The 10,007-nt window shown below is 37.9% G+C and overlaps 1 protein-coding gene and 1 non-coding gene across 2 annotated transcripts in view; both read left to right on the top strand.

The window, feature by feature from the left end:
• Positions 1-10,007, top strand: part of Eif4g2 (eukaryotic translation initiation factor 4 gamma 2) — an 11,088-nt gene extending 1,081 nt beyond the window's left edge. The window contains exons 2-22 of the mRNA XM_015477629.2: positions 641-767; positions 1,062-1,127; positions 1,653-1,793; positions 2,334-2,436; positions 3,014-3,145; positions 3,226-3,292; positions 3,474-3,625; positions 4,120-4,230; positions 4,393-4,476; positions 4,564-4,662; positions 4,882-5,023; positions 5,118-5,278; positions 5,613-5,726; positions 6,325-6,450; positions 6,553-6,657; positions 6,751-6,966; positions 7,052-7,310; positions 7,597-7,801; positions 7,946-8,157; positions 8,249-8,370; positions 9,180-10,007. Coding sequence (XP_015333115.1) covers positions 3,542-3,625; positions 4,120-4,230; positions 4,393-4,476; positions 4,564-4,662; positions 4,882-5,023; positions 5,118-5,278; positions 5,613-5,726; positions 6,325-6,450; positions 6,553-6,657; positions 6,751-6,966; positions 7,052-7,310; positions 7,597-7,801; positions 7,946-8,157; positions 8,249-8,370; positions 9,180-9,245 — 2,106 coding nt within the window. The 5' untranslated portion in view covers positions 641-767; positions 1,062-1,127; positions 1,653-1,793; ... (2 more) ...; positions 3,226-3,292; positions 3,474-3,541 and the 3' untranslated portion in view covers positions 9,246-10,007. The remainder of the gene's footprint in view (positions 1-640; positions 768-1,061; positions 1,128-1,652; positions 1,794-2,333; positions 2,437-3,013; positions 3,146-3,225; positions 3,293-3,473; positions 3,626-4,119; positions 4,231-4,392; positions 4,477-4,563; positions 4,663-4,881; positions 5,024-5,117; positions 5,279-5,612; positions 5,727-6,324; positions 6,451-6,552; positions 6,658-6,750; positions 6,967-7,051; positions 7,311-7,596; positions 7,802-7,945; positions 8,158-8,248; positions 8,371-9,179) is intronic.
• LOC125612195 lies at positions 5,780-5,922 on the top strand. The gene has a single exon (XR_007342533.1). It is a non-coding gene; the product is annotated as a small nucleolar RNA SNORD97 (small nucleolar RNA).

Here is a 10,007-nt window from a genome sequence, read left to right as displayed (position 1 = left end):
GCCGAGGGACCCACGGCCTCGCGAGGCGCCTGTCGGTAGCACTTAGGTACCTAACTCCAGCTGGGGTGGGAGGAATCCGCTGCCCTATTGTTCCCAGTAAGGGAAAACGGGGCGGAGGTTTTGCTGCCATGTTGTGGCCCTGGTCTTCCGTCTGCCGAGTGCCTGCACGCCTGGGCCGTCGGCGAGTCTTAACACAACCTGCCTTCTGCGAGGAGAAGGGACGGGCCGGGCCGTGAGGAAAGCAGCGGAGCCGCCTTAGGCCTTGTCCAGGCGGTGCGGCTCGCCACCGAGGCAGCACAATTATGAGAGCAGACATTTCCCATCTAGTGCTCTAGGTGTTGATAAGTTATCTTTTAAGTTTTAAAGATGGTAGCATGTGGCTTGGTTTTGAGCAGTTTGAGTTCTTGTGTGTCTTCGAGGGCTGGTCTTGCGTTCTTGAGCAGCCGGCAGTTTCTTAAACAACAAAAAAAAATTCTGCCCATTTGTTTTTTGAGTACGTTCTATTTTTAGTGTTATGAAACCTGCAATGCAGTGAAAGTTAAATCAGCTGCAGTGCCAGGATCTGAAATAATTTATTGAATGAAGGTTTATAGATCTGTGTGTTAGAAGTGTCTAATTTTGATGCTCTTTCTCATTCTAGGTTTTTCATTTCTACCATCCCCTCCCTTCCCCACCCTATCCATTAATATTATTCTTTTGAAGATTCTTCGTTGTCAAGCCGCCAAAGTGGAGAGTGCGATTGCAGAAGGGGGTGCTTCTCGTTTCAGGTATGTGTAGATTTCTTTAGGGGGATGGTTTGGAAAAGTGATCACAAAATAAGTCACTACACTAAATAATTCTGACTTAACATGCTACAATTTTTAAAGTCCTTAAGTTTGTTGTTGTTTTTGTTTTTGTTTTATGACAGTTTTCTCAAAGAATAAATGCAATTATTAGTGTTTTCTCAAGGCCCAAGTTCATCTGTGGTGTAATTTCTGAAGTATTTTTTAAAAAATAACCTTTATTCCTTTAGAATGAGACATGATTGGTATAATGAAGAAAAAAAATTTTTTTTTAAATAGTGCTTCTTCGGGCGGAGGAGGAAGTAGGGGTGCACCTCAGCACTATCCCAAGACTGCTGGCAACAGGTATGGTAAACATGTAAAAACATCAACTTAATAGTAGATTAACTCTTGATCATCCCTTAAATAGATCATCTAATGTGAGTTGGGACTCTGAAACTGCTTATTCTTGGGTTATTTTTAATGATGTTATTTTTTGAGATCAGTTATTATTCATGCAAGGTGTTTTATATGGAATATGATCACAAGATATTAGTGTTCTCAAGGTGTGGCTCCTGGACCACCTGCATTAACATCATCTGAGAATATATACTGGAAATGAAAATTCTTAGGCACTACCCCAAACCTGCTAAAGCAAAACTGGGAGTGGGCCCAGCAATCTGTTTTATGAAGCCCTGTGAATGATTCCGATATACCATACTATTTGAGAATCAATGATTTCCAGAGTTACTTTGTTGTGGGGCAAGTAGAGAAAGCATAGCATAGATTTTTCTGTTTGGTAGAGTTTCTGATCAGTGTGAGATTTGGTGTGTAACTGGCTGCTGTTTCACATTTTCTTGATTTATGAGTCTCTTTTTTGACGTTAATCAGCGAGTTCCTGGGGAAAACCCCAGGGCAAAACGCTCAGAAATGGATTCCTGCACGAAGCACTAGACGAGATGACAACTCCGCAGCAAACAACTCCGCAAATGAAAAAGAACGACATGATGCAATCTTCAGGAAAGTAAGAGGGTAAGTTTTAAATCTGCTTTCATAAGAAGACGTATAGATTAGCTGTATTTACATAGTGTATATGTTATACTATTCATAAGGTAATGTTCGTGCCCAGAGAGCATATTTTTTCTAAATGTTTATTTTTTTTTAGTTGTAGTTGGACACAGTACCTTTATTTTATTTATTTATTTTTATGTGGTGCTGAGGATCGAACCCAGGGCCTCGTACGTGCTAGGTGAGCGCTCTACCACTGAGCCACAACCCCAGCCCAAGAATATATTTTAGTGAATGTTAATGTTCACAGTATCCCAAATAGTCTTAAACTGAAGAGAATCACGTCAGTATTTGTACTGTTGGTTCTAGTCAAACTATCGAAGCTAATGGTCTCTATTTAGTCCCTGATAATGAGAGGCCTTTGTGCTCTTAGTTTTGAAAAAGGTTTGTTGTCAGACAGCTGGGAACCCCCAATTTGACAGATACTATAGTCTAAATAACAGTGGCAAGGAAGAACCTTTATTCTGTTTGCTGATATTTCAAATGTGATTCTTTTTTCCCCAGCATACTCAATAAGCTTACTCCTGAAAAGTTTGACAAGCTATGCCTTGAGCTCCTCAATGTGGGTGTAGAGTCTAAACTCATCCTTAAAGGGGTCATACTGCTGGTAAGTTTTAAATGTTGGAAACTTGGGAAGACAAAAATATTAACCCTAGGTTGTTTTTTTGTTTGTTTTTACCTTTAATCATATCTTAACCCTGAGGTCTGAGTTAGATGGACATGTGTTTCTGAATGCTGATAGTAATAAAAACAGAACTATTAGCTTTGTCATGAGATTTAAGAGTGAAGTTTAAATTGTTTATACTGTGTTCAAAGGGCTATCAGCAAGCTATTTGTTTTCCTTTTGTAGAAATTAATTGTATGATAGCAAAAGATTATTAGTGCCTTTTTCCACACATACACACACCCCAGTACCACCACCACCCCTTTGAACCTCTGGCCTCATATGTGCTAGGCAAGTGCTCTACCACTGAGCTACATCCCCAGCCTTCCAGTGTCTTTTCCAACTTGGTGGTAGGGGAAGGAATGAGAATACATGAGGTCTTTTTAACAATAAAAGAAGCAAAGAGAAATAAATAATCTGTCATGAAATTTAAGACTACCCCCAAAAAATGGTCATAAAAGGACTTGTTTGAAAAGCTGCCAGTTGATTTATTTATTTTTATAAATGACTTTCTCTGTAGATTGTGGACAAAGCCCTAGAAGAGCCAAAGTATAGCTCACTGTATGCTCAGCTATGTCTGCGATTGGCAGAAGATGCACCAAACTTTGATGGCCCAGCAGCAGAGGGTCAGCCGGGACAGAAGCAAAGCACAGTATGTGGTGACTTTTATTTGCTTATTTTAAAACTGATTTGAAAGATATCATTAATAAAGCCTGTGCCTTTTATTTTCAGACATTCAGACGCCTCCTAATTTCCAAATTACAAGATGAATTTGAAAACCGAACCAGAAATGTTGATGGTAAGAATTTGTTTATATTTGAGGGCTGGGATGTAACTCAATGTAGAGTGCTTCTTTAGCATAAGCAAGGGTCTGTGTTTGATCCCCTGCACCACACCAAAAAATTATATTTGATACTAATTACGTACAGTATATTTTCAACCTAATTCTAAGTGTTGGCATTATTCTTTTCCCCCTTTAGTCTATGATAAGCGTGAAAATCCCCTCCTCCCTGAGGAGGAGGAACAGAGAGCCATTGCTAAGATCAAGATGTTGGGGAACATCAAATTCATTGGAGAACTTGGCAAGCTTGATCTTATTCATGAATCTATCCTTCATAAGTGCATCAAAACAGTAAGTATTACTGGGAATTTACACTTAAATTAAGATAATCAATGAGAGCATCTTTGGGAGGAATTGAGTCAATTATAATTGTTTTGTGCCATCTTAGAAAGTAGATTCAGTGGGGCTATGGCTCAGCAGTGGAGCACTCGCCTAGCATGTGTGCGGCCCTGGGTTTGATCTTCAGCCCCACTTAAAAATAAATAAGGTGTTGTGTCCAACTACAACTAAAAAACAAGTTAGTGGATGGTTAGTGAAATATTTAGATGGCCAACAAAACTAAATGCCGTAGAACAATATTTAATATGAAAATATGGCATGTGTTTTATAAAGTAGATGTTGAACTGATTGCCCACATCAGAACTGCTTGTTTTGAAGGGATTGCCTTGAAACAAAACTGTACTAGATGCTATAGGAACTATGAATGGATCAGTGCAAAGCGAACTACTACATAACCCAGAATAACTAAAATTTTGTCAACATGTGGCCTTTCATTCTTTTGGTAGCTTTTGGAAAAGAAGAAGAGAGTCCAACTCAAAGATATGGGAGAGGATTTGGAGTGCCTCTGTCAGATAATGAGGACAGTGGGACCCAGATTAGACCATGAACGAGCTAAGGTGTGTACATTGCTGATGAAAGCAGTATATGTACTTTATTTTTTGACATTAAAGGGGGTTGCCATGGTCATTTACCTTGGTGATACTTTAGGAGTCTTAAAAGCCTAAGACAGTACACATTTATTTTAGTTCTTTCAATTACGTAATTTTCTCTTTTATCAGTCCTTAATGGATCAGTACTTTGCCCGAATGTGCTCCTTGATGTTAAGTAAGGAATTGCCAGCGAGGATTCGTTTCCTGCTGCAGGTAAAACTGGTTTGTTTGAATACGTTGTTAAAGCTGAGTTTTTCTGTTCAGGAATATGAAAATGAAATTTACACTTTTAAATTACAGGATACCGTAGAGTTGCGAGAACACCACTGGGTTCCTCGCAAGGCTTTTCTTGACAATGGACCAAAGACGATCAATCAAATCCGTCAAGATGCAGTAAAAGTAAGATGATATGTGTGTATTTAATCAAGTAGACTTGAAGTATTTTTATAGTAGCACAGGGACACAAACCCTCTTATTTGAGATTGTCAGTGGGAAGTTCTTACAGAAACATAGCAGTCTAACATTCTATAGGTTTTTCTGTTTTCCCCAATATTAATTTTAGTTTTCAGTAAAATAGTGTTCAAAAATGAAAGTACTTAATTCACCTCATTTTCAAAGGATCTAGGAGTGTTTATCCCTGCTCCTATGGCTCAAGGGATGAGAAATGACTTCTTTCTGGAGGCACCGTTCATGCCACCCAGGATAAAAATGGATAGGGACCCACTTGGAGGGCTTGCTGATATGTTTGGACAAATGCCAGGTAATTTTTGAACAGAAGTTTGGTTAAACTAAAAAATTAGTCTAAATTTTTTAATAGTAGAGTTTTTAAGAGTTGCCCATGTGTGTGTTTTAAGGTAGTGGAATTGGTACTGGTCCAGGAGTTATCCAGGATAGATTTTCACCCACCATGGGACGTCATCGTTCAAATCAACTCTTCAATGGCCATGGGGGACACATCATGCCTCCCACACAATCACAGTTTGGAGAGATGGGAGGCAAGTTTATGAAAAGCCAGGTAAGAAGGCATTAGGAAACAAGTGTTAATATTGCAATGTCAATTTATTTTGCTTCTTTATATAAAGATACAGCTATTTTAGGTGTCCTTTCTAAACTAAATTTACATCCTTGGCAGTTATTTCAAATTGAGTGAAATATTTATTAAGATTAGTAAAGTCACATTACTTTGATAGTTAGGCTAGATTTTTATTCTTCCCTGTTTCATCTTTTACTTTCTCTGGGCAAATTCAATTAAGCTTTCCCTGTGGCTTGGCTCATCCCTTTGGTACTTGATTACCATAATTTGTGGACCCCCTTTTTATCTAGACTTTGTTTCTCCCTTTCTGAAATAGGGGCTAAGCCAGCTCTACCATAACCAGAGTCAGGGACTCTTATCACAGCTGCAAGGACAGTCGAAGGATATGCCACCTCGGTTTTCTAAGAAAGGACAGCTTAATGCAGATGAGGTACATTTGCCTATGTTACTTATATATGGTAGTTTGTCGATTCAGAAAATCTATTGCCCGATGATTATAAAAAGACGCGTTATTAAGAGGACTTATGCTGGAGTTCTTTTCTTTTTTTCTCTCTTTTTCTGTCTTTCTTTTTCTTTCTTTGAATGTCCAGCGTCCTATGAGCGAAGATTATGAGATATGAGGGCAAGACTTTATTAGTTAGGGTGAGGAAAATGGTTGTCAGTATGTTGTTCCTCGTTTCCTTTTAAGTAGAGTGATTTAAGAACAAAGCAAGATGTTTTCTGAACTTCATTTAATTTGCTGGGTTTTTATTTTAATAATGCTAATCCTAGGAGAATTCCAGTGGAAATGTAAGGTTTATGACAATATCTTATTTTTCCGTGGATCAGGTCTTCAATTTTCTTGCCAGAAATTAAATGTATTATGTTAACATTGAATCACTTTTTTTAGTTTGTTTTTAAGAAACATTTCTGCCCTAGATTATATCATGTCTATAGAATTAATTTTAGGATATTAGAGTGTTAAATTTAACGTTAGCCAACTATATGTATTAACTTGGGTGTCTGGTATGGTTTGTTTTTAATTCCAGATTAGCTTGAGGCCTGCTCAGTCGTTCTTAATGAATAAAAATCAAGTGCCAAAGCTTCAGCCCCAGATAACCATGATTCCTCCTAGTGCACAACCACCACGCACTCAAACACCACCTCTGGGACAGGTATGAGCCCCATAGTATGACATCATTCTTCCTTTTTAACTTCATGTTTTCTTCCACTAATGTCACATGTTCCTTTTATCTGTCATGTTGCTTATCTTTTAGACACCTCAGCTTGGTCTCAAAACTAATCCACCACTTATCCAGGAAAAGCCTGCCAAGACTAGCAAAAAGCCACCACCGTCAAAGGAAGAACTACTTAAACTAACTGTAAGCATCTAGTGATTCTATAAATAATCTTTAGTTCTTGGGGTATATTTGGAATAGAGAAAACAAACAGTAATTGGATTGTATTCTTTTTAGGAAACTGTTGTAACAGAGTATTTGAACAGTGGAAATGCAAATGAGGCTGTTAATGGTGTAAGAGAAATGAGAGCTCCTAAACACTTTCTTCCTGAGATGTTAAGCAAAGTAATAATCCTGTCACTAGATAGAAGTGATGAAGATAAAGAAAAAGCAAGTTCTTTGATCAGTTTACTCAAACAGGAAGGGATAGCCACAAGTGACAACTTCATGCAGGTAGAATACTTTTCCTGATTGTGTAATAAGAACTCTCCACTCATTGAAAACTGTAACAAACTGACTGTTGTGTGTTCCTTCTAAGGCTTTCCTGAACGTATTGGACCAGTGCCCCAAACTGGAGGTTGACATCCCCTTGGTGAAATCATATTTAGCACAGTTTGCAGCTCGTGCCATCATTTCAGAGCTGGTGAGCATTTCAGAACTAGCTCAACCACTGGAGAGTGGCACCCATTTCCCACTCTTCTTACTTTGTCTTCAGCAATTAGCTAAATTACAAGATCGAGAATGGTTAACAGAACTTTTTCAACAAAGCAAGGTCAATATGCAGAAAATGCTCCCAGGTAAGAGAATGCTGGTTTGTTAATACTAAACCTAGAGGTTCTTGGTAATTTGAGTGGATTTATATGGATCAGACAACTTTACCTTTCCAAGTAATAATAAACATTTCCCTGGATACATCTTAAGATCTTATTTTAAAAGGGGATTATCATATCTTTACTTGATCCATGTATTAAGAGTTCATTTTGCGGATGTGGGGTTGTAGCTCAGTGGTAGAGCACTTTCTAAACAGGCCAATTGGATAAAGTGAACTGCTACTCAATGATGTGAATGATTTTATCTCTTCAGAAATTGATCAGAATAAGGACCGCATGTTGGAGATTTTGGAAGGAAAGGGACTGAGTTTCTTATTTCCACTTCTCAAATTGGAGAAGGAACTTTTGAAGCAAATAAAGTTGGATCCATCCCCTCAAACCATATATAAATGGATTAAAGATAACATCTCTCCCAAACTTCATGTAGATAAAGGATTTGTGAACATCTTAATGACTAGGTAAGATGAGTGGCCTTCTATAAACAGTAAAATCCATGTTTTATTTGCTAGAGAATAAGTCTGCGAGGCAGGGAGCTAAAAGTTGTCTGTTTCTTGAGCCAAAAAACTCACTTTGTGGTTCTAAAAAGGCTTCTTTTTGTCCAGCTTCTTACAGTATATTTCTAGTGAAGTAAGCCCACCTAGCGACGAAACAGATTCTTCCTCTGCTCCTTCCAAAGAACAGTTAGAGCAAGAAAAACAACTGCTGCTTTCTTTCAAGCCAGTGATGCAGAAATTCCTTCATGATCATGTGGATCTACAGGTCAGTGCCCTGTATGCTCTGCAGGTGCACTGTTACAACAGCAATTTCCCAAAAGGTGAGATGACAGGTGTTAAAGGAATGAGGAGTTCAGGGGCAGTGCATGATGAGATAGCCCACTAAGTGGGGATTTTGGGGTTTTTTTTTAGGCATGTTACTCCGCTTCTTTGTTCACTTCTATGACATGGAAATTATTGAAGAAGAAGCTTTCCTGGCTTGGAAAGAAGATATAACCCAAGAGTTTCCAGGAAAAGGCAAGGCTTTGTTCCAGGTAAATTTTTAATTTGGTTTGGGGTTTCTTGGTTTTTGTTTTTCCAGTTTCGTTGGTAGTATTTCAATGAGTAGTGTGCTAGCGCGCGTGCACTCGCTCGCTCTCACTCTCTTGTAGCCACACAAAATACCTGTATTTTATTTGTGTTTATGTAATGCCAAGGATTGAACCCAGTGCCTCAAATGTGCAAGGCAAATGCTCTACCAGCTGAGCTACAACCCCAGCCCCCACTAGTTCTCTTTTTTAAACTAAAATACAGGCAAAAGATAGTCCTGAAAGTTTCTTAATCCGCACATATCATTTTGTACTGTTCAAAGCTATTAAAAGTGGGCAGTTAGCAGCATGAAGTAAAGCTAGGAGGTGAAATTATGCTTAAATCCTAGTGGTTTTATAAGATGTTGAATTAGAGGTGATTGACAAAACTTTTTGGTATTAAAAGTACTTAAACAATTTTGGTGATTGGAAGTTTATTTTTTAATTTATTCTATCTGTAAGTAAAGAATTTAGTATAAAGGTTCTGGTTTAGTAGTTTTCCAAGGGACCAGCCTTTGGGAAACTCTTACCTTACTCCTAAGGGTTACAGAGTAGCCTCACAGGGATCATCTTGAGACTAAAAAGATTTCCTGAAATATAAGTGGACAAATGTCATACTAACCTTGAATTAAAACTTAAGGCTGATTTACACAGTACATTTGCAGCTGTTTGCAGTAATCAAAATGTGGTTTAAGACTTTTGCCCTTGGGTAAATGTTTGGTTTTGGTTATGTCTTGAACCTGCTGTTGAATAATAATTACAAATCTAATTTACAGGTGAATCAGTGGCTAACCTGGCTAGAAACTGCTGAAGAAGAAGAATCAGAGGAAGAAGCTGACTAAAGAACCAGCCAAAGCCTTAAATTGTGCAAAACATACTGTTGCTATGATGTAACTGCATTTGACCTAACCACTGCGAAAATTCATTCCGCTGTAATGTTTTCACGATATTTAAAGCAGAAGCACGTCAGTTAGGATTTCCTTCTGCATAAGGTTTTTTTGTAGTGTAATGTCTTAATCATAGTCTACCATCAAATATTTTAGGAGTATCTTTAATGTTTAGATAGTATATTAGCAGCATGCAATAATTACATCATAAGTTCTCAAGCAGAGGCAGTCTATTGCAAGGACCTTCTTTGCTGCCAGTTATCATAGGCTGTTTTAAGTTAGAAAACTGAATAGCAACACTGAATACTGTAGAAATGCACTTTGCTCAGTAATACTTGAGTTGTTGCAATATTTGATTATCCATTTGGTTGTTACAGAAAAATTCTTAACTGTAATTGATGGTTGTTGCCGTAATAGTATATTGCCTGTATTTCTACCTCTAGTAATGGGCTTTATGTGCTAGATTTTAATATCCTTGAGCCTGGGCAAGTGCACAAGTCTTTTTAAAAGAAACATGGTTTACTTGCACAAAACTGATCAGTTTTGAGAGATCGTTAATGCCCTTGAAGTGGTTTTTGTGGGTGTGAAACAAATGGTGAGAATTTGAATTGGTCCCTCTTATTATAGTATTGAAATTAAGTCTACTTAATTTATCAAGTCATGTTCATGCCCTGATTTTATATACTTGTATCTATCAATAAACATTGTGATACTTGA

This window comes from Marmota marmota, unplaced genomic scaffold (assembly GCF_001458135.2).
Source record: "Marmota marmota marmota unplaced genomic scaffold, marMar, whole genome shotgun sequence".
Classification (NCBI taxonomy): Eukaryota; Metazoa; Chordata; class Mammalia; order Rodentia; family Sciuridae; genus Marmota; species Marmota marmota.
The sequence above is the reverse complement of the archived record's forward strand: the minus strand, read 5'-3'. Positions and strand labels throughout refer to the sequence as shown.